Below are 21,562 nucleotides of genomic sequence, written 5' to 3'. Positions count from 1 at the left end.
GGGGGGGCTCCACCTGGTTGGCGAGGAAAGGAGTGGTAAGGAAGAGTCAGAAGACTACCATCCTCTGTTCTGGGGGTTCATGTATCTCCATCCCCTTTGAGACCTAGGTCTGAGCCCTCACCTTGAGCGAGAACCCGCTGGCGAAGAATCCGTCAGGACACATCTCGGGCCAGGCCCAGTCACCCCAGGGACCCCCGTTGGTCACCTCGATGACTAACGTGTAGCCGCTCGACCCATCTGCTTGTGCATGTCCTAAGCACATCGCCCACAGCAGCAGCAGGTTGGCGCCCACTCCCTGCTCCATCCTGCAGCCTTTGTGAGCCCGGGATTCTTACTTAATAAGATTTATATAACTGCCCCTAGGAGGGCTCCGATTGCGGAAGGACCAGCTGGATTAAGTGACACCAAAAACTAATCCTCTCCCAGAACCCTGCGGACCAGATTTTCTAGTCTAGAAGACAGAGGCTCCTAGTGTCAAAGGAGGAGGGGCTGCGGGATCAGACAAATTGAAATCACCACCACCTACTGAACGTTTACTGTAGGCCAAGAATTGTGGTTAGCGGTTTTTTGCAGGCGTGTTTTAATTAATCCTCACAGCTTTAGAGCTGGGAATTACCCTTCCAATTCTGAAGATGAGGTAACTGGGGTTTAGAAATGGCAAGCAGTTAAGGTCACAGTCAGCAAGCCAAGAAATATTGCAACATTGGGAAATGGGGAGTCCAAGGCTAGAGATGGAAGTGATGGCTCCAGAATCCCACTGGACAGGATTGGTCAGATGTAAACTCAGGAGTGACCTCCATGATGTGGGAGGGGATCAGAGTGAGAGATAAGGCTAGAATTCATGAACTGTGGGAGCTAGGAAAGGTCTTCTTAGTGATTGGAGCCCTGACTCCTTGAGAATATGGTATACTCCTCCTCACCACCAAAGAAAATATACACAGAGATAGGAAAATTCTATTGTTTATGGACATGGGACTAAGAACAGGAGATGCTGTTTCTTTCATTGCATCCTATATCCTTTCCCTGAATGCTCTCCCCCCATGACCACTAGGTGGACTCCTAATTTGCAAAACCTGGCTCAAATTTGTCATGGGAGCACCACCTCTGATTTGCCTGTCCCTCATACACATTCCTTTGTTTATTCAATATGTACTTATTTAGCAATAATGTATTTTGGCCCAGCACTATTCTAAGTGCTGTAAATAGAACAGTAACTAAGGAAAACAAGGACCCTGTCTTCATCAGAGCTAACATTCCAGTGGGGGCAAAAGATGACAAATTATCCAATGGACCTTGAGCTCTATGAAGACACTTTTGTCTTCTTGAGACCTAACACAGAGCCTGGCATGTGGAAATAGTTAATAAAGGTTGGTTTGATGAATAATTGAGGAATCAACTTGGAGTTTAAAAAATTAAACCACAAAAATGTAAAAGGATAAAATCTAAAGTATATAACCAGGAGGCCATGCATCCAGACCAAGACAAGGTTCCCTGGAGATAGTCTAGAGAATTTAGAAGTGGGTGTTCCAGGGTCCCCGGTACTCCACGTTTGAACTTAATAGGTTAAGATTTATGGAGCAATTGTGGTAAGCTTTTCTATTTACAGTGTTTGCAAATACATTATCATTTAATCCTTGCAAAGTACCTATTCTCAATTTACAGTAGAGGGAACTCAAGCTCAGAGTAAACTTACGGCCCACACTGTTGCTCAGTGGGGTAGCTGGTTCTGACACCAGCCTCTCTTCCCAATACCCAGGCTGCCTTTTACTACAACTTGGCCTTACAAGGATGGTAATGCAGAGATGTATCATTGCTATGGAACCTCCCAAATCCTCTTGATCCGGTTTCTCATACCTAGGATGCTGCCCTTGGGGGCAAAGGGCACAGGGGAAGGGGATTTAGGTTAATTATTAACCCTTGCACCTCAGGGCACTGCGGGCTTCTCTCCCCTCCTGGAGGCGGAGGGACAAGGACTGGCTAGAGACTGTTGAGGGGTCGGTGATCCCAGCAGCAGCCATGGGTGTCGCGCTGCCTCCACGGGTCCCGCGGCGCTGGTTCCGCCATGCAATTCCTCTCGCCGTCTTCCTGCTGTTGCTTTATTATTTCTGTGCTTGGAGCCTACGTGAGTGGCCTCATCTGCTCTGGGAGGAACCCAAGAATCCAGATCCTTGGGACCTAAGCCCCCTCTTGAAGCCCTCCACAGGCGCCCGCTCAGGCTGCCAATCTGGAGCACAGTCCTGCATTTCCGAGGGACCGCCACCTCTACAGGTATGCTTGGTTCAGGGCTGGGACCAGGAGCTCCAGGTGGGACCCTGAACAGAGGGAAGTGGAGTCAGGCTGAGGCTCTGGTGAAGGGTAGGTCCTCCTTCCTGTATGCCCCCTCCCACCAGAAGCTGACAGTACAGCAGGAGGGACACCTCAGGAATAATTTGGTCAGAGCCCGACTGGGCTGCTTGGCGAAGGAGGCCCAGTAAGCTAAGGGTTCTGCTCCCGCTCCCTTCCCTTATATTTACCCTCCTAGACCCAGCAACAGTCGAGACCCCCAGAAGCCCCGCAGCTGGAAAAGCCTCAGTGTCTGGGCCCCCGGGGGATGCTGAGCCGCATGATGAGGAGGTTCCGCGACAGTCTGAACACCGAAGGAGATGTGGAGTTATCACATTACCTGGCAGGATGGAGAGAGCTAATTAGGTGAGTGGTCTCCCTCCCCTAATCCAGTCCACGCCTCGTATGGCTCCATTGCTCTGTCTCTCTCTCTTGAACCATCCCACTCTTCCCACCACCAACCACACAGGTTCCTGACTCCTCTCGGCTCCATCTTCGCCTTCGCCACAGGCGAGGCCTTCAACAAAGTGACAGCCCTTGAGGCTCGGGTGCACGGCCCAGATGCTGTGCACTACAAGACGCTAGCAGGCATGGTGGAGTGGGAGCGGCGGGCAGGACTGCTGGAGCTGCCGGGGATCGCCCCTCGAAACTACGCCACGTCCTCGGGCTCACGAACGATGCTTTTGCTGCACCGTGCGCTACACTGGTCCCAGCTCTGCCTCCACCGGGTGGCGACCGAGATGCTTGAAGGCCCGGACGCCGGCGAGCAGTGCAACGACGCCTACAGCAAGGCCCTTGCTCCGCACCACTCCTGGCTGGTCCGTCAAGCCGTCCGCCTCGCCTTCCTCTCCTTCCCAGGTCGCGGCCGCTTGCTCAAGCTGGCGTGTCCGGGAACCAGAGAGGCGGAGGCAAGGGCCACGCTTGCCCGGGCCGCGGGCACCCTGGAGAATGTCTACAACCAGACCCAGGGCTTGCTGGCACGGCGCGGCCTGCTCCAGCTGGCCTGAGGCCGGCGGTGGCAGGGATCCGCTAGGAACCGAGCGCACTGGCGTGGGGTCAGGATAGAGCCCTCCGTGCTCGCTTCCGGCGCCAGGGGGCGTGACGCCCGCTCTCCCGCCTCTTTGGTAACATCACTATCCAGGAGGCCCGCCCCTAGCGGGAGGGTTGTTTAGCTCCTCCCTCTACTCGCAGTCTCCGGAAGAAGTCAGGAGCTGTGGAAAGTAAAAAGTATTCTTTGGTAGCCGTAGGTTTAGGGCGTTTTGCGTGACGTCGGCAAGTGCTTAGGAGAAATAAAAATGGATGTGGGAAGATGTGTCATCCCTGTTCCCGGCAGCCAAGAGACTCACGCTTCCCGACTATCTCAACCACTCCTATAGTTTCCGTTGCCAATTACATGCTAAGTCTCTACTTCAGACCTGTCCCCTGAGCTCCAGCCCCCACAAAGCCACTAATTTCCTGGACACCTCCACAGACACCGGAAATTCAACACATCTAACTCGGATCCAATAGCCTCTTCCCAAAACTTCACCTCTTCTTGTGTTCCCTGTCTATGAATATATGGCATTCAAGCCTAAAACCTGTGTGCATCATGTCTCACACCATGCAGGCGATCAGTTCAATAATGCATGTTTATGAAATGACTCCTTGGCCGCTCCCACAATGATAGTGAACATAAGAGAGCTTGGCCATTTCATACACTGATAACTCCCAAGTTATAATTCCAACCCACTTTTCCCTGGACTCCAGAATGTTAACTATACACCTTATTCAACATCTCCACTTGGATTTCAACTAGCCATAGCAAATTTAACATGCCCCAAACGGAGCTTCTAATATTCTCCCCTCCCAAATATTCTATTCATAGTCTACTATCTCAATAAATGACAACTCCATTCTTCCAGGTCCTTAAGCCAAAAACTTGACTCTTCTGTTTCTCTTTCATCATATCCACATCCAATCTGTCAGATTCTGACCATTTCCTACTCTCTCCACTGCTACCATACTCGTCAAGCCAACTTTATCACCTCGATTATTGCAATAGCCTCCTAATTGTCTCTCTGTCCTATACTTAGCCTCCCTATAGTGTATGTTCAATAGAGCAGCCAAAATAATCCTTTAAAATGTATTTCATATGGCACTTCCCTACTTAAAACCTTCAAAAGCCTTCCTATTGCACTCAAATGAAAAAAAATTTTTAATTTAAGTAGGAAATTTTCTGGCTCATGTTTTCAGTTGATAACAATGAAAAGCTTTGTATAGGTCCTATCTGATCTGACTCTTCATGCACCAGCCAAATTGACCTCCTCGATATTCATTGAACATGTCAGATTTGATCCTGCCTCAGGACCTTTCCTTTTGCTCTCTCTCTGTCCAGAATGTTTTTTCCCCAAAAAGACAAATTACTTCTCTCCTTACTTCTTTCTGGTCTTTATTCACTGGTATTCCTCAGTGAGATCTTTCCTGATTATTCTAAAATTTCAACACACACACATGCACAAGCATACATGTACACACACGTCCTATCTCCTTTTTCTTCTTATGATTCCCTCTATAACATACTATATATATGTATTATTTGTTTTGTTTTGTTGTCTCCCCCAATAGATATGAGCTCCATGGGACTAGAAATTTCTATTTTGTTCCCTGAGGGACCTTCAGTGCCTCAAAGAGGGCCTGGTACTGAAGAGAAAATTTCAGGATTTTCATTAAAAGCGAATCAGCTTTTTTGTTCTGCTTCTGTAAATGTCCTTGCTGCATGCAGGAGCTCACTGCAGAGCTCTTTTGTACCTTGTTCTATTTGCCTTTTGCTCAATAAATGAAACTGTACTGTTTGTACCCCTAGCAGGTCCCGCTTTCTGTAACAATTTGTATCTGTCAGCAGCCCATGACAGCTCCCACCCTTACCAATGTTACTGCTTGTAGTCTTCATGGCAGCCCCCTCCATTTGTAATGGTTTGAGTTCAAACTGCCAATTAGCTTGTGTAAAAATTCTGGTATATAGGCAATGTTGCAACTGAGCCCACTGCCCAGATCTTCAGAGCACTAGCTCCTCTGGAACTGCACATGATAAACCTGAGCTCCCCTTTCTCTCCGAGCTACTGCTTGGTGTTTCTTTGGACTGGTTTGGGATTTTTCCACAACAGTACCTAGTAGGCATTCAATAGCTTTTTGCTGAATGAATGTATGAACACTAAAAATAATTCAGATGACTAGAGCCAAGAGTATCAAAAAGAAAAGAAGGAGGTGGCACGATAATGTAAATATACTTAATGCTATTAAATTGTATACCCAAAATGGTTAAAATGCTGAATCTTATGTTATTTATATTTACTACAATACAAATTTAAAAAGTAAAGAGGAGATGTGATTCTGGACAGGTGGGAAGGAACAAGTTCATGAAGGGCCTTATAAACTGTGTTACAGAGATGGAACTTTATCACAAGTATTAATTTTAAGCAGGGGATTGTCTGGATCATAGTTTCAATTCAAAAAAACCAGCTCCACACAGTAACAGGAGTGCTCCACATAATAACAGCAAAATACACATTCTTCTCAAGTGCACATGTTACATTCTCTGGATAGACCATATGTCAGGCCACCAAAAAAGTCTCAATAAATTTAAAAAGACTGAAGCCACAAAATATTCTCCAACTAAAATGTAATGAAATTAGAAATCAATAGCAGGGAAGAATTTGAGAAATTCACAAATATGTGGACATTAAATAACAGTCCTAAACAACCAATGGGTCAAAGGAGAACTCACGGGGAAAATATTTTGAGGTTAGTGAAAATGAAAACAAAACATACCAAAACTTAGGGATGCAGCATAAGTAGTGCTTAGGGGTAAATTTAGCTGTAAATGCCTATATTAAAAAGGAAGAAAGATCTCAAATCAATAGCTTAAACTTCCATCTGAGAAACTAGAAAATCATATAAAACCTAAAGAAAAGTAGAAGGAAGGAAATAATAAAGATCAGAATGTAAATAAATGAAATAGAAAATAGAAAAACAATAGAGAGAATCAACTAAAACAAAAGTTGTTTTTTAAAAAAAAAAATCAAGAAAACTGACATACCTTTAGCCAGCCTAACCAAGAAAAAAAGAGAGAAGACTCAAATTACTAAAATCAAGAATGAAAGAATAACATTACTACTGATCTTACAGGAAAAAAAAAAGGAATTACAAAGGAATACTGTAAACAATTGCAAGTCAACAAATTAGATAACCTGAAACAAATTCCTAGAAAGACATAAACTACCAAAACTGACTCAAGAATACATAAAAAAATCTGACTAGACCTATAACAAAGAGATCAAGTTAGTAATCAAGGAAACGTCCCATAAAGAAAAGCCCAGGACTCAATATTTTCACTGAAGAATTACACTGAATGTTTAAAATTAATGCCAATCCTTCACAAGCACTTACAAAAATAGAAGAGGAAGGAATACTTCTCTACTCGTTTTATGAGGCCAGTATTACCCTAATATCAAAGATTAAAAAATAAATATTGTATGAATAATCTTCAATATATTGTATGAATAATCTTCAATATATTGTATGAATAAATAAATAAATAAACTGCAGACCAATATATTGTATGAATATATTGTATGAATATATTGTATGAATAATCTTCAATATATTGTATGAATAAATAAATAAATAAACTGCAGACCAATATATTGTATGAATATATTGTATGAATATATTGTATGAATAATCTTCAATGAAATACTAGCAAACCACATATAAAAAGTATTATACACCATGGTCAATTGATTTTCTGCAAGAGTGCCAGGACCATTCAAGGGGAAAGAATAGTCTTTTCAACAAATAGTTCTGGAACAAATGGATATATTTATGCAAAAGAATGAATTGGGGCCCTACTTCACATCATATACAAAAATTAACTCAAAATAAATCATAGACTAAAAAATATAAGAATTAAAACTATAAAACTCTAGAAGAAAATATAGATGTAAATCTGTGGCCTTGGATTAGGCAACAGTTTCATAGATATCAAAAGCACAAGCAACCAAAGGAAAAAACAGGACTTCACCAAAGTTTAAAACTTTTGTGCTTCAAAGGACACCAACAAAGAATGTGAAAAGATAATCCATAAAACAGGAGAAAGTATTTGCAAATCATATATCTGATAAAGGTCCAATATCTGAAATATAAAAAAGAACTCTTAAGAACGTAACAATAAAAAGATAACCCAATTTAAAAATGGGCAAAGGACTTCAACAGACATTTCCCCAGAAAAGATACACAAATGGTCAACTAGCATATGAAAAGAGGCTCAACATCACTAATCATTAGGAAATGCAAATTACAAACAAAACTCAAGATATCAATTCACACTCACCAGGATGGCTAAAATAAAAAACGTACAGTAACTATTAGTGAGGATATAGAGAAACTGGAACCTTCATACACTGGTGGGGATGTAAAATGAGGCAGTTGTTGTAGCAAACCTCTATCAGTTCCTCAAAATGTTACACTGTTACTACATAACCCAGCAATTCTACTCCTAGTACCGTATATACTCCTAGGTACATAATATACCTAAGAGAAATAAAGACATACTGTGATCACTGTAAGTCAGAGGCTCAAGTCTGTCTTAAAGTCTGTGAATTGCAACTCCGATCAGATATATCAGTCCTGCGCAATTCGATAGGAAACGTAGCCCTTTATATACTGTTTTGGGGGTATTTTTATTTGCCTGTTTGCCTCTTTGCCGGCCACGCTGCCATACAGCACTCACTGTCGCAAAACAAACTTCCTTGTACATATCTTTTTCCCTTCTGCCGTCAACTGTGTCCTAGCTCGTCCCAAGAAAGCCTCCGAGCACGACTAAAGAGAGTGACAGGGCGCTTTACGACAGTTGCTTTTTGGCAGTGCCAGAGGAGGAAGATGGCGGCCACCTTAGTATCTCCTAGAGGAGCGGAGCCAGTACCGTCCTGGGGGCCAGAGGCCATTACCCCTGACTGGGAAAACCGTGAAGTCTCCACAGGGGTGAGGAAGGACTCGGGCTTCAGGAGATGTGCACAAGGCTTGATGCGATGGAAGGATAAAGCCTGAACGGGTTGGGAATATTGGGGGCGAGAGGTGGTCTATGAAGTGCTAGAGGCAAGGGGAGAGGTATGAGGATGTGGCGTGGTACTTTCGTGGTGAGAGGCGGAAGGAAGATTGAAGCGTGGAATTTCAGAATTTTGCGAGACGCAGACTTAACGCTCGGATGGGCCTTTGGGGATTAGAGGATTGGAATTCTGGTATTCTGCGGGGCGTTGAGGCCCCTGTGAGATTTGACAGTGGGTTAGTGGTGCACGACTTTTGTACTCTAGGGACTGGATAGAGGGATCATTAAGGTTTGTGTGTGCTGTAGAATGTGGACAGGCCCAGACTCACCCTTTTCTTGTTTTTCCCAGACCACTATCATGGCAGTGCAATTTGACGGAGGCGTGGTTCTGGGGGCTGACTCCCGAACAACCACTGGGTGAGCTCTGGACAGATATGTGAAAGGTCTTCCCATCTTTCTCTTCCTTCCTTGCTTTCCAGCCCATCCTTATCCTCCACAGACCGCTGTGGAAGGGAAGTTTCTCTCCTCCGTGGAGCTAAGGATTTGTTCCAGCTTCTACTACTACTCAATTCCCCTCGCCCTTAGGTGAAACTCTTGCAAAAGTCTGTTCTCCAGCCTGCTTCAGTTGGATGAGGACTAATAGGGAATAGTGCAGTTCTTATTCCTGAGTCCTGAGGGAGTGGATAATAATGGGATGGAGATGGGAGACAAGTAGGTGCATCCCTCACTATTTTGCCGTTCTGCAGGTCCTACATCGCTAATCGAGTGACTGACAAGCTGACCCCTATTCATGATCGTATTTTCTGCTGCCGCTCAGGCTCCGCAGCTGATACCCAGGCAGTAGCTGATGCTGTTACCTATCAGCTTGGTTTCCACAGGTGCTTGTGGGCAGGGAGAAACAAGTTTCTGAAGGGAGTTGGGACCTGAAAAGCCAAACAGCCTGACTCCTAGCCTTCCCTGTGACTCCCCTCACCCTCTAGCATTGAACTGAATGAGCCTCCACTGGTACACACAGCAGCCAGCCTCTTTAAGGAGATGTGTTACCGATACCGGGAAGACCTGATGGCAGGGATCATCATTGCAGGCTGGGACCCCCAAGAAGGAGGGCAGGTCAGATATCCCCACCCTTCCCCCCAGAGCACTGGAGCCATTCCTTTGATCCTCTCCCCCACCCAGGTATTTTGTCTTTCCAGTCTCTGCCTCACTTACTATTAACTCTTCCTAGATCAATCCCACAATGGACAGGTGAAAGTACATGTGTCGTAGGGAAGGTACAATTGATGATTCTTCTCCTTCCTCCATCTGGCAGGTGTACTCAGTGCCCATGGGGGGTATGATGGTAAGGCAGTCCTTTGCCATCGGAGGCTCCGGGAGCTCCTATATCTATGGCTATGTCGATGCTACTTACCGGGAAGGCATGACTAAGGAAGAGTGTCTACAGTTCACTGCCAATGGTGAGAACTTGGGCTTCTGGGCCTACGAGCTTCAACCCCCATACCCAAGCCAGGCCAACTTTCATCATTACTTGCAGTGATCCCAGCATCTGACTCTGAACCCCAACTTTCTTCTTTTATCCTCAGCTCTGGCTCTGGCCATGGAGCGGGACGGCTCCAGTGGAGGGGTGATCCGGCTGGCAGCCATTGCAGAATCGGGGGTAGAGCGGCAGGTTCTTTTGGGAGACCAGATCCCCAAATTCACCATTGCCACTTTACCACCTCTCTGAATCCTAGGATTCTAGGATACAATAAGAGACATCTCATAATGATGCAAAATTCAATAAACAGTTTGTCAAAGAGTCTGTTTGTTTTGGATTCTTTTTATGACTTCAAGCCTGAAATTGTCTGGTCTACTGCTGTTCGTACATACCACTGCCCTGAGCTCAGAGGGGATTGAAGAGAAACCTTTACAAGGGTGGTTTTCAAACCTCTTTCTCCAGGTCACCTTCTCCCACACTTCCTTTCTTTCATAGAGATCCTCAACCCCCAGGCCGCAGACCGGTACTGGTCCGTGACCTGTTAGGAACCAGGTGGCACAGCAGGAGGTGAGTGGTGGGCCCGCAAGCAAAGCTTCACCTCTGTATTGCAGCCGCTCCCCAGTGCTAGCATCACTGCCTCAGCTCCACCTCAGATCATCAGGCATTAGATTCCCATAGGAGCACTGGTCACTACTGCCAAAAAGGTTGGAGACCACAGCTCTACCACCGGAGTGTGTTTTATATAGGGATTACCAACAAATTATCCTTTCCCCACCCTCATTCAAGCCTTAGGTAGAGCTCAGAATTCTGACTGAGACTGAGATCACTTCTTAGCCTGTAATCATGGGTGGCTACTGGCCCTAAGGCCAGAAGAGCTTCAGATCTCCTCTGACCTAGGCTCATGGTCCCCTCTCTCTGCACTTACCTCTGTCATCTCATCTTGTCAGGAGCAGCAGTGTGACTTCCTTGGCTTTTGGGAGAAAGGTGAACCTTGTTCACAAATGGAGTGTAAAATGGGTGTTGGTTTGGAGAGAGCAGCCACTAGGAATGCTGTGGGCCAGCTCTGGAAGCCACCATTCCCATGGGGAGTATAGTAAGCCAGTCTTCAGCCCCTTGAATGGGAGGCAAAGAGTGGACTCTGGCCCCTACAAGGCTGTCCCCACTCAAGTCGGACATAAATGAGCTTGGTGCTCATTGACAGTGACCAATATTCTCAATCTTGCCCCAATCTCAGCCCCCACCCCCCTTGCCCCTGCCATGGATCAGGTAACTATAAGCCATATTTGAAAACCTTGTTCTAGAATAAAATCCTGCCCATGAGGGTTTCGGAGGGTACAAGTAAGGCTTCCTAAGGAGGTAGGAATGGGGAGGGTCCTGGATTAAGTGAAGAAGAGCAAAGGAGGATCTCTGTCCCCAAACCTGTACCTCAAAATAACCAATAGATTTTCCTGCAAAACCTGTTCTCCCAGTCTTCTCTTATCTCAAAGCATCTTTGATTCCTCTCTGCCTTGCACTCCACATTCAGTCCAACAGTAAGTCCTAAAAACTCCAAAAGTATATCTAGAATCCATCTACCTCTCACTATCTCCACAGCACTGTCTTGAGCCAAGCCACCATCTTCTCTTGCCTAGAGAATGGCACACCCCATGTTACTTGGCCTTACAGCTTCTATGCTTTACTTACAATCTTTCCCCATACAGCAACCAAAGTGATCTTGTAATGTGAGATCATGTCATTTCCCTGCTTAACATTCCTCAGTGCCCTATTCCATCTAGAATAATATTTTAGCCCCTTACCATGGCTTAGAAGACCCAACAGTTTCCCTCAGTCTTCACACTCAAGTCACTGGCTTTTTTTTTCTGTTTCCTAGAACCTAAGGGATTTTGCACTTAACACTTGCTGTTTTTTCTGCCTGGGACTGTTCTTCTCTGATTTAAAAAATATACTATTAGAACAGTTTTAGATTCTCAACAAAATTGAGTGGAAAGTACAGAGGTTTCCCTGTATGTCCCTCTGCCACCACATATGCATAGCCTCTCCCACTATCAACATCCTGCACCAGTGCGGTACATTTGTTAGAACCAGTAAACATTGACACATCATTCAGGTCTCAGGTCAATGTCACCTCATTAGGCCTTTCCTAACCACCTGAAATTTCTCATTACCCTGTTTAATTTTCTTCATAGCAGCACTTAATTGCTATCTCATATTATCATGCTTATTTGTTTATTTACTGTCTACCACCTCTACTAGAAAGTAAGGTCAGCGAGAAGAGAGAATTCTTTCTGCTTGGTTCACTGATATATCCTCAATACCTGGATATATTTATTGAATGACTATGCTCCCTAGCCATATCTGCTGTCCCGCCTGGCCCCCAACCTCTCCAGACTGCTCTCACCACACTCAACTCTGAAGCTTGATTTCAGTAAACTTCCAGCTAGCCACACCTGAGCTCTGCATTAGATTAGCTGCATCATATTCACCACTCCTATGTCCTCACTCCCACCAAGTGCTACACTTCCCACCTCAGCCGCATAACCCAGCCTAGTGCTTTGGCCCCATTTACTCTCCCACCTCAACACACAAGCATACACACACAACACTTGGCAACTCTGAATATATTTAATGAGAAGGTCATGAGGGACTTGGGGGAGCCAGAAACGGGTCACTGAGAAGTGGGGGGCAAGGAATTTTGCCAAGGCTTCCTGGAAGTTCAGCCCCTGGTTGTACCCTTCAAATGGTGGAGTCATTGGCCGATGCTATGTCATGCAGCTGGTGGCGGAAGGAGAGTCGGGCTTTTCTGCTGAAGTAGGCACCAGACTCTTGGGAGGGTATCCCTCCCTCAGCCACAATGGGGGCTATAACTGGGCTGGGATCTGGATCTGGAGGGGCAGCTGGATCCAGACCTAAAAGGGAGATCAGAGGAAGAAGAAGGGAGTTGTGGATCTGAGTTCCCCATCCCTCCCCCAAAAGCTCCCATCACCCCCCACCCCCCTTAGAGAGGTCAGGGAAGACACCTGGAGGTCTTGGGAGGGATGAATGTTAGTGGCATCAGCAGAGAGAGGGACAGGGGATGTTGAGAGAGCAGGGCTGGCTTCACTGGCCTTCGACCTATACAGTTGCACCCAGCCCCATACTCAGAAGGGCCCTCATGCTGGGTGTAATGCTCTGTTGTCACTGTCTTGAAATTCTTAATCATTTTTTATCAAGGAATCTCATTTCTTCATGTTCCGTTAGACCTTGCAAAGTATTTAGCTAGCTCTGTGGGGAAGCAATAGATCTATCTACCTCCCACCCAAGCAGACAGACTATCCTTTTCCCTTCCCTGGTTTAAGAATTTACCTTTCTTCCAGTGAAGTTTATCTGTCTGCCTGACAGCCCGCCTTTATCCTCAGTCTACCCCCATACCTGCTCCTCTTTCAGTCCCCCGCTGTCTCCGGCACCCACACCATGGGAAACACCATGCCCCCTTGAGACCCATCTCAACAATGAAGGAAACCAGGGTGCTGGGAATGGGCAGGAGGGCCCCAGGAGGAGGGGTGTGGTTTCCAAGCCCCCCCACTGTGGGCAAAACTACCACTTAGCCTCAGACCGCCTGGTGATTATAGGCGCCAGGGGATGGAAGGGGGAGAAGAGGGAGGAGGGAAGAGGTGGAGGTTTACCCCACTTAACACCTATCCTTTTGTGCATCCCTTCATTTGGAGGCTCTCTTGATCCTCATGGAGAAGCAGAAGGAGACTGGAATGGGTGGCATGGCAGATGCAGATGTGCTGGGACATACAGGTGCAGTGAAAATTCAGTACAGCAAGGCCGGACAACATGGTGCCAGCCTGGACACTTCTGGGAATTCATCTGTATTTTAGAATGAAAATTTAGAATTTCTAAGTTGTAAAATTTTAAAAATAGTCTATTATTTTAGAACAGGAAACTTGGTCTGGTGACTCTCGTCCCCTTTTATGAAGATAGTTGTGATTGATAATGCTGTGCTAGGTAGAGTCTAAGGACTTTTACATGTTTAGCTCATCTAATTTAATGATATCGATGATCCTTTGAGGCAAGTGTTATTACTATCCCGATTTCACAGATGAGGAATTGGAGGCACTGAGACATTAGGTAACTTGCCCAAGGTCACACAGGCAGTTACCATCAGAGCAGGAACTCACCGCCACTCTCATCAGTCTGACTTGAGAGTCCACTCTGTTTGCCACCACACTGAGCTTCCCTAGCATGTTCCTGGCAGGCACTGATGCCCTCAGCCAGGTCTGGGGCAGGGGGTGGCCAGAGTCTGGGCTGGAAGCCTTAGGTCCAGGGCACTCTAGCCAAGGATTCTAAATGCTCTCTAGTAGAGCTGTGCAAATGCTATATTATTCCCTAAGGGTGCCATAATGCGGGTGGGAAAGGTTAGGATATACTGCTGACGATATTGCCTGATTTAGAAATGTTTTTTGCTTTTTTGTTTTGTTTTTATTTTATTTATTTTTTAATTTTTAATTAAGTTTATTGGGGTAACGTTGATTAATACAATCATATAATTTTCAGGTATACATTATCACTTGACATCTGTATATTCTATTGTGTGTTTACCTGTTTTTAAATTAACTTTATTGAAATAAAAATTTACATTTAATTTAATACACACATCTTCATGTACGGTTCAATGAGTTTTGATGTGTATACACCCATGTAATCACCACCCTAATCAAGATATAGGACATTTCTATCACTGAGTTCCCTTGTATGCCCCTTCACAGCCAGTTGTTCCCCCATCCCCTCCCACAGGCAACTACTGATCTGATTTCCATCACTATTGATTAGTTTTGTCTATTTCAGAACTTTATATAAATGGAATCACACAGTATTATTCTTTTGTGTATAGCTTCTTTCAGCATAATGATTTTGAAATTCGCCCATGTTGCAAGTATTGACAGTCTGCTTTTTTGTAATAATAGCTTTATTAAGCAATAATTCGCATATCATAAAATTCACCCTTTTAAAGTATACGATTCAGTGGAGTTTTTTTTACTGTATTCACAGAGCTGTGCAACCATCAGAACCAATTTTATAACATTTTCTTACTCTCGAAAGAAACTCTGTATCCATTAACAGTTATTCCCCTGTCCTCCTTCTCCCAAGCTACTGCCAACCACTAATCTACTTTCTGTCTCTATGAATTTACTTATTCTGGACATTTCATATAAATGGAATCATACAAAATGTGGTCCTTTGTGTCTTTCTGCTTTCACTTACCATGTTTTCAAGGTTCATCCATGTTGCAGAGAATCAGTACATTATTCCCTTTTATTGCTGAATAATATTCTATTGTAGAGATAAACCACATTTTGTTTATTCATCAGTGGATGGACATTTGGGTTGTTTTTACTTTTTGGCTATTTGAATACTAGTATGGACATTCATGTACAAGTTTTTGTGTGGATATATGGTTTCAATTCTCTTGGATACACATGTAGGAGTGGAAATCGCTGGGCCATACAATAACTCTTATGTTTAACATTTTATTCATTTTTATTGCTGAGTAATAGTTTATATACCACAAATTAATTAAAGTCAAAAACTTCTGCTTTTCAAAAGCCACATTATTTTAAAAGGACAAGCCACATTTTGGGAGAAAACATTTGCAAAACATATATATGATAAAAGATTTATATCCAAATATACATAAAGAACTCTTACAATTCAATAACATGATTTTTTTTTTTAATTAGCAAAAGACTTGAAGAGACACTTTACAGAAGATCTATAAATGGCCAACAAGTACATGAAACATGGTCAATATCATTAATAATCAAAGAAATACAAATAAAACTACAGTGATGTAGTATTTTACTTATTAGAATTACTGGCACTGTAAAGATTGACTGTATCGATGCTGTGGAACTGAAAATGTGAGACAGAACAACTGTTTTGGAAAATAGTTTGGCAGTTTCTTAAAGTTAAAGTATAGTGATTACATGAGCCAGTAACTCCATTCCTAGCTGTTTAACCAAGAGAAATGAAAACATATATCCACACAAAGACTTATACAGGAATGTTTATAGGAGTTTTATTCACTACAGACAAAAATTAGAAACAACCCAAATGTCCATCTGGGGTGAAATATTGTCTTTTAGAATCTGAAAATGTTCCTGTTTCCCCCTAGACTATGAGTTTCCGTGACTGTCATTTTCACTACAGTACGCTCAATGTCTGGCACGGATAGAGCAAGTGCGCAATAAATGGTGAATGAATGAAAGAATGCAAGCTTGCAAACGTTAATAAATTTGTGGTGACCATCCCTCCGGCCTTTTATAATTCCTTCTATCTACAAACGCTGGCCAGGACAGGCTCACTGTAGTTCGCAGCCCTCCCGGAAAGGGGACACCCGCAGGTCCCTGCCGCGGAGGCGCGTCTCCACAGGGGCCGGAAAGGGCCCGGGGACCGCGCCCGAGGAGGGTAAAGTGTCGAGCGTCAAGCGCCCACAGGGCGCGGCAGGGCACACTAGGACCGACGGCGAGGGACAGATGAACCAAGTCGCTGATGGAGTCCGCCGGACACACAGAGTGGGCCGCGCAACTCCGTAGCACAGAGGACGACCCCCCACCCGCACCCCGGCCCAGGGCTGAGCGCAGGACCGCAGGGCGGGCCGAGGGAGGCGAGGGCGGGACAGGACAGACGAGAATCCCGCGGAGGTGAGGCGGGGGCCGTCCCGCCCCCGAGGGCAGGCCCTGTGAGCCTCACTGCCCCGGCTCGCTGGGGTGTAGGCTCCCGCTCCATCTCGGCTCCGCTCCCTCTGCACGAGATCCCGCGCCGGCGCTGGCTGGGGCTGCCCGGGTGAGGGGACCAGGGAGGGGACGCCGCGGAGGGTCGGTGCTCAGGAAGTCGGGCGGGGACGGGAATCCGCCCGGGCTGCGGGGCCTCCTGACTCAGCCGCACGCTCAGATTTTGGGGTTTTCCTCCCGGGCCGGGAGCGCTTAACTTCCTCTTTCCCGCCTGGACCCCTCTCTCCCAGCCGGCCTGGCCTAGCTTGAGCCCCAGCAGCTCCTGGCCTATTGCGACCCCCGGGGCCTCTTCCCCTGGCTTCTTCTCTGCCTCAGTTCAGGGCCATTGGGGCCTGCCTGAGTGTTCCTGGCTGGGCGCCCTGGTTACGAGAGGAGGAGTTAAGGGATTCTGGATGAAGGACCGAGGTAGGGGGTGAGGTTAAAGGCAGGTTAGCGGGCATTGCAGATGATGGGGCCATAATCGAGAAACTGGGAGTTAGGGGGAGCCTGAGTGGTCGGGAAGAGGGGGACCTGTGGGAGGTGGAGGATTATGGAGGTGGGATTTGGGAGGGGGACAGAGTTCTGCAGGGCAGGTCACCTTCCTAAGGATTTTCCATATTCCTAGGATGACGGCGAGCCCGGAGAGCCTCTTCCTCTCTGGGGGCGACCTGGACTCCAGCCAATTACAGATGGAGCCCGATGAGGTGGACACTCTGAGGGAGGGAGAGGACCCAGGTACACAGGAAGGATAGCCCTCAAAGAGAGGAGGAGGAGGGGCTGAGACCTCCTGCTGTCTATACTCTTCCACTTTCCTCCTAGCTGACCGGATGCACCCCTTTCTGGCCATCTATGACCTTCAGCCTCTGAAAATGCACCCCTTGGTTTTCGCCCCTGGGGTTCCTGTCACAGCCCAGGTGGTGGGCACTGAGAGATACACCAGTGGATCCAAGGTGGCTAGGCTGGCAGCAAGGGTGGAGGGTAAAGGGAGGACTGGCCAGAGTGGAGGGCTGCGACCCAACCAGGGGACATCCATTCAGTTCCTCACACCCCTAGGTGGGAACCTGCACTCTGTATTCTGTCCGCTTGACTCATGGTGACTTTACCTGGACAACCAAGAAGAAGTTCCGTCATTTTCAGGAGCTGCATCGGGACCTCCTGAGACACAAAGTCTTGATGAGTCTGCTCCCTTTGGCTCGGTGAGGAGGACCAGACTGCTTCCTGTGAAGGGCAGATGCCCCTCACCCTGTGGCAGCATGAGCTGTCACTGCTCCAGCCCCCATCACTCCTTTCTGCTTGTCTTGCCCCCAGACCCCAACCTTTCCTCCCCCAGCTCTGGCCACTAGGCCCCCTCCTCTCACCCTGGTTACCAGAAACCTTCCCTGCTCAGCTCTCCCTGTCCATGGTTCTGTGCCAGTATTGTAGCCGGGCTGGATGCCCAAAATGCTCTTGGCAGCCTTCCCTATTTCTTGTCTCCATTCTCAGTGTAGGGGGCCTTCCTTCTGCCAGCCTCTAAGCTTTCCTCTCCTGCTCCAAGACCCTATCTCCAGTGCTCAGGAACACAGGCATTCAGCCTCCAGCTTTTATTTGACCTTCAACCCATCCCTTCCACAGCTTTGCTGTACCCTATCCTCCAGCCCGAGATGCAGCCGATAGAGAGATGCCCTCTCTACCCCGAGCAGGTCTTGATGGCTCCACTAGACGTGCATCCAGCAAACAGGTGTGACCAGACACCAGGTCCTCTGGGGAGGCGTTTGTTGTGCAAATGGCTCTGGTCCCATCTGTGTCTGTCTCCCATTCCTACTTCAGAAATACCTGGAGAATTACCTCAACCGCCTCCTGACCATGTCTTTCTACCGCAACTACCATGCCATGGTAAAGTCCAAGGGCTGGATGCCTGGGACTTTTTAGGTGGAGGCGAATAATCAGATCCCCAAGGGGTAGAGGACCAGGGTCAGTAGAGTCTGAGGGGCTGAAAGCCAGAGTCTCTCCTCTGAGCTTTTGTTTTCCTCTGCAGACAGAGTTCCTAGAAGTCAGTCAGCTGTCATTTATCCCAGACCTTGGATCCAAAGGACTGTAAGTGTCTGACGCTCCTCGCCCAACGACTTGCAAACATTTGGATAATGGGACTTCAGTGCAGGGTGGGCTGGAGATCTGGATTCTCCATCCAACATCTCTTCTTGACTTTTCCCACAGAGAAGGGGTGATCCGGAAGCGCTCAGGTGGCCACCGTGTTCCTGGTCTCACTTGCTGTGGCCGAGACCAAGTTTGCTATCGCTGGTCCAAGAGGTGAGGCCTGGAGTGGGGCAGCTGAGCCATGGGTGAGTGTGAAAAGGAGATCCTGAAGGCAGGGAGGAATGGACGGAGCTCTTCTGCTCTAGGTGGCTGGTGGTGAAGGACTCCTTCCTGCTGTACATGTGCCTCGAGACTGGCGCCATCTCATTTGTTCAGCTTTTTGACCCTGGGTTCGAGGTACAGGTGGGGAAAAGGAGCACAGAGGCACGGTATGGGGTCCGAATCGACACCTCCCACAGGTAAGGCATCCCTGGGACAGACACCTGGTGAGTGAAGAGCCAGCCTAGGGCTCTGAGGAGTATTGCATGGAGGCTGATGGAAGGAGGAAAGGCATTTCGACCTCCTTGAGCTGACCATGATTTGGAACCAGGAAACTGTTCTAGCCAGATTCTTGGGACTCATCTTGAGTCTAGGCCCTGAGAAAGGGGATTGAGTATAAGCTTGGGGGGTGGGGGAGACTCTTGATGTAAAAGAAATGCACTCCATTCATTCATTTATTCATTCAACCAATCTGAGTGCCTGGCACAATACTAAGTGCCAGGAACCCAACTGTGAGTAAGATAGATATATACCTTGTCCCTGTGGAGTAGTGATTCAGGGACTAAGGGAAGAAGTAGGAAAAGGTTATAGCTAAAGTGGGGAGATTTCTGGGCCAGGCCAGAGGTACTGAGAGTAAGGATTGTAGTCCATCTTCTTATTCCTGTCCAGGTCCCTGATTCTCAAGTGCAGTAGCTACCGGCAGGCACGGTGGTGGGGCCAGGAAATCACTGAGCTGGCCCAGGGCCCGGGCAGAGACTTCCTGCAGCTGCACAGGCATGACAGCTATGCTCCGCCCCGGCCTGGTACTTTGGCCCGGTGGTAAGACATTGATGTCCTTTCTGAGCTTGTCTATGGCCTTCTCCACCCTTTTGGTGTTCCCTGAGTCCTTGATCCTCGTTTATCTCCTATGACCCCTGACCTCTTTAACTTCTGTCCTCAATGACCCCCCCTTTAATTTCTTGAATCTCCTGACCCCCTGACCTCTTTAACCATGCTGATTATCTCTCTGATTTCCCTCTGATCTTTCTCATCCTCAAACTCAATGATTTCCTCTGATTCCTGAATTCACTGATCTTCTGTGACCTTTTGAACCCCTTCTGCCACACTGACCATACCCTCTGTTCTTTATAATCTCCTCATATCTCTTTAATTTTTTCATTTAATAAATACTATCTAAGCACAGCTATGTGCCAGGTTCAGTGGCAGGAATAAGACACAGTCTGGTAGGTGATTCAGTCATGAAACAATGGTAGATACCAGGTACTGAGCACAGAGGAGCAGCATCTGCCCCAGTGTGGGGATGTCAGGACTGGCTTCCAGAAGGTAGTAACCCTGAGGTTTGCTTAAGCAAGATAAAGAGAATGGAGAAGGGCGATCCATGCAGAGAAGCTAGAGATAGCCTAGTGTGTTTGGGAACCACAGGACTATTATTGTAGAGTGAAGAGGAGTGGCCAGAGAAGAATCTGGGAAGTGCTCAGCTGAGAAGGCTGATTTTTATTATAGGCAGAGGGGAGTCATGGAAGGTGGTGTTGAGATTTGTTTTTAACATAAGAGTAATAATAGCTAATACTTATGTAGCACTTACTATGTTTCAGGAAGTGTTCTAAGTGTTTTATATGTAATGTTGAATCCTCGTAACAACCCTACAAGACAGGATATCTGTAAAATCTCCATTTTACAAATGAGAAAACTGAGGCAAGAAGTTAAGTAACTTGCCCAAGATCACACATCTTGTAAACAGGTTGGGTCAACACTAGATTATTAGTTATTAAAAAGTGAAACAATATGGAAACATTAAAAATTAAAGTTCCCACTCAGTGCACAAGCCTTCATCCCCTAGCCCTTACTCCCCTACACTTCCTCCCAACATTCCCATTTCCCCAGAAGTAACCCTGGCAACAGTTTGATATTTATCTTCCCAGGCCTTTTCTTGCATTTTTTCTTATGCTTATGCATACATGTTACTTTTAGTTTTAACATAAATAAGATCGTATACTCTGTTCTGTGACTTATTTTTTCACTTAATACATATTAAAGATTAGGCATTTAAATAATATTATTTCTTTGTTTACTAATGAAATTGAACATCTTTTCTTGTGGTTGGCCATTTTGATTTCTTCTGTAAACTGTCAGTTCTTGTTGTTTGCTCACTTTTTAGTTGGCTTATATTTCTTTTTCTTATCGATTTGTTGGAACTCTTTATGTATGATTATATTAATTATCCCAATCTTTAGTCATTTTCTTTAGTTTATTGCATCTTTGTAAGTTTTAATTTTATAGGTTAGCTCACACTGGCAAATTTATTCTACTTTGATATTTTGATATATCTGATACCACTTGACTTTTCTGATCACTCTTGATCTTTGACCCTCCCATCATCTCTGACCCATGACTGTCCTCTGGTCTTCACTCTCCAGAGCTTTCTGGCTTCTGATTCCCCTGACTTCCTTGGCTTGGCCTCCCCCCAGGTTTGTGAATGGGGCAGGTTACTTTGCTGCTGTGGCAGATGCCATCCTGCGAGCTCAAGAGGAGATTTTTATTACAGACTGGTGGTAAGTGGAAGAAAAGAAGCTCAAGCAAGAAGGTATGGGATAGGGC

The 21,562-nt window shown here is 46.3% G+C and overlaps 4 protein-coding genes across 10 annotated transcripts in view; 3 read left to right on the top strand and 1 right to left on the bottom strand.

Annotated features, from left to right (window-relative positions):
• Positions 1-2,656, bottom strand: part of VMO1 (vitelline membrane outer layer 1 homolog) — a 3,500-nt gene extending 844 nt beyond the window's left edge. The window contains 2 exon segments of the mRNA XM_015597343.2: positions 102-2,312; positions 2,514-2,656. Of these exon segments, the coding sequence (XP_015452829.1) occupies positions 102-304 (203 nt within the window). The 5' untranslated portion in view covers positions 305-2,312; positions 2,514-2,656.
• GLTPD2 (glycolipid transfer protein domain containing 2) lies at positions 2,017-3,409 on the top strand. Its single transcript, XM_025040079.1, has 4 exons — positions 2,017-2,122; positions 2,204-2,268; positions 2,522-2,688; positions 2,792-3,409. Exons 1-4 carry the CDS (start codon positions 2,017-2,019, stop codon positions 3,327-3,329), a joined length of 876 nt encoding a protein of 291 aa, XP_024895847.1. The 3' UTR covers positions 3,330-3,409.
• Positions 3,410-8,184: 4,775 nt separating this feature from the next.
• Positions 8,185-10,200, top strand: PSMB6 (proteasome subunit beta 6). The gene is made up of 6 exons (XM_006922267.3): positions 8,185-8,340; positions 8,754-8,821; positions 9,151-9,282; positions 9,385-9,514; positions 9,714-9,858; positions 9,985-10,200. The coding sequence occupies exons 1-6, from the start codon at positions 8,239-8,241 to the stop codon at positions 10,125-10,127; spliced, it is 720 nt and encodes a 239-aa protein (XP_006922329.1). The 5' UTR covers positions 8,185-8,238; the 3' UTR covers positions 10,128-10,200.
• A 6,069-nt stretch (positions 10,201-16,269) lies between these two features.
• Positions 16,270-21,562, top strand: part of PLD2 (phospholipase D2) — an 11,491-nt gene continuing 6,198 nt past the window's right edge. Inside the window, exons 1-12 of one of the 7 annotated variants that reach the window (XM_015597455.2) lie at positions 16,271-16,564; positions 16,885-17,059; positions 17,259-17,368; positions 17,453-17,583; positions 17,687-17,829; positions 18,245-18,350; positions 18,440-18,505; positions 18,648-18,706; positions 18,827-18,919; positions 19,012-19,164; positions 19,634-19,783; positions 21,433-21,516. In XM_015597455.2, the coding sequence (XP_015452941.1) occupies positions 17,260-17,368; positions 17,453-17,583; positions 17,687-17,829; positions 18,245-18,350; positions 18,440-18,505; positions 18,648-18,706; positions 18,827-18,919; positions 19,012-19,164; positions 19,634-19,783; positions 21,433-21,516 (1,094 nt within the window). In that variant the 5' untranslated portion in view covers positions 16,271-16,564; positions 16,885-17,059; position 17,259. Of the gene's footprint in view, positions 16,707-16,742; positions 17,060-17,258; positions 17,369-17,450; positions 17,584-17,670; positions 17,830-18,244; positions 18,351-18,439; positions 18,506-18,647; positions 18,707-18,826; positions 18,920-19,011; positions 19,165-19,633; positions 19,784-21,432; positions 21,517-21,562 lie in introns of those variants that run through there. The other 6 variants (XM_025040147.1, XM_015597453.2, XM_025040148.1 and 3 more) reach the window with 6 other exon arrangements.

Source organism: Pteropus alecto, unplaced genomic scaffold (genome assembly GCF_000325575.1).
Source record: "Pteropus alecto unplaced genomic scaffold, ASM32557v1 scaffold398, whole genome shotgun sequence".
NCBI classification, from domain to species: Eukaryota; Metazoa; Chordata; class Mammalia; order Chiroptera; family Pteropodidae; genus Pteropus; species Pteropus alecto.
The sequence above is the reverse complement of the archived record's forward strand: the minus strand, read 5'-3'. Positions and strand labels throughout refer to the sequence as shown.

Excerpts from the sequence above, each read along its gene's own strand:
- PSMB6 (XM_006922267.3), top strand. The coding sequence starts at position 8,239 with ATGGCGGCCACCTTAGTATCTCCTAGAGGAGCGGAGCCAGTACCGTCC. Across the intron at positions 9,283-9,384 it reads TATCAGCTTGGTTTCCACAG|CATTGAACTGAATGAGCCTC; the intron begins GTGCTTGTGGGC and ends CTCACCCTCTAG. Across the intron at positions 9,515-9,713 it reads ACCCCCAAGAAGGAGGGCAG|GTGTACTCAGTGCCCATGGG; the intron begins GTCAGATATCCC and ends TCCATCTGGCAG.
- GLTPD2 (XM_025040079.1), top strand. The coding sequence starts at position 2,017 with ATGGGTGTCGCGCTGCCTCCACGGGTCCCGCGGCGCTGGTTCCGCCAT. Across the intron at positions 2,269-2,521 it reads AGGGACCGCCACCTCTACAG|ACCCAGCAACAGTCGAGACC; the intron begins GTATGCTTGGTT and ends TTACCCTCCTAG. Across the intron at positions 2,689-2,791 it reads GGATGGAGAGAGCTAATTAG|GTTCCTGACTCCTCTCGGCT; the intron begins GTGAGTGGTCTC and ends CCAACCACACAG.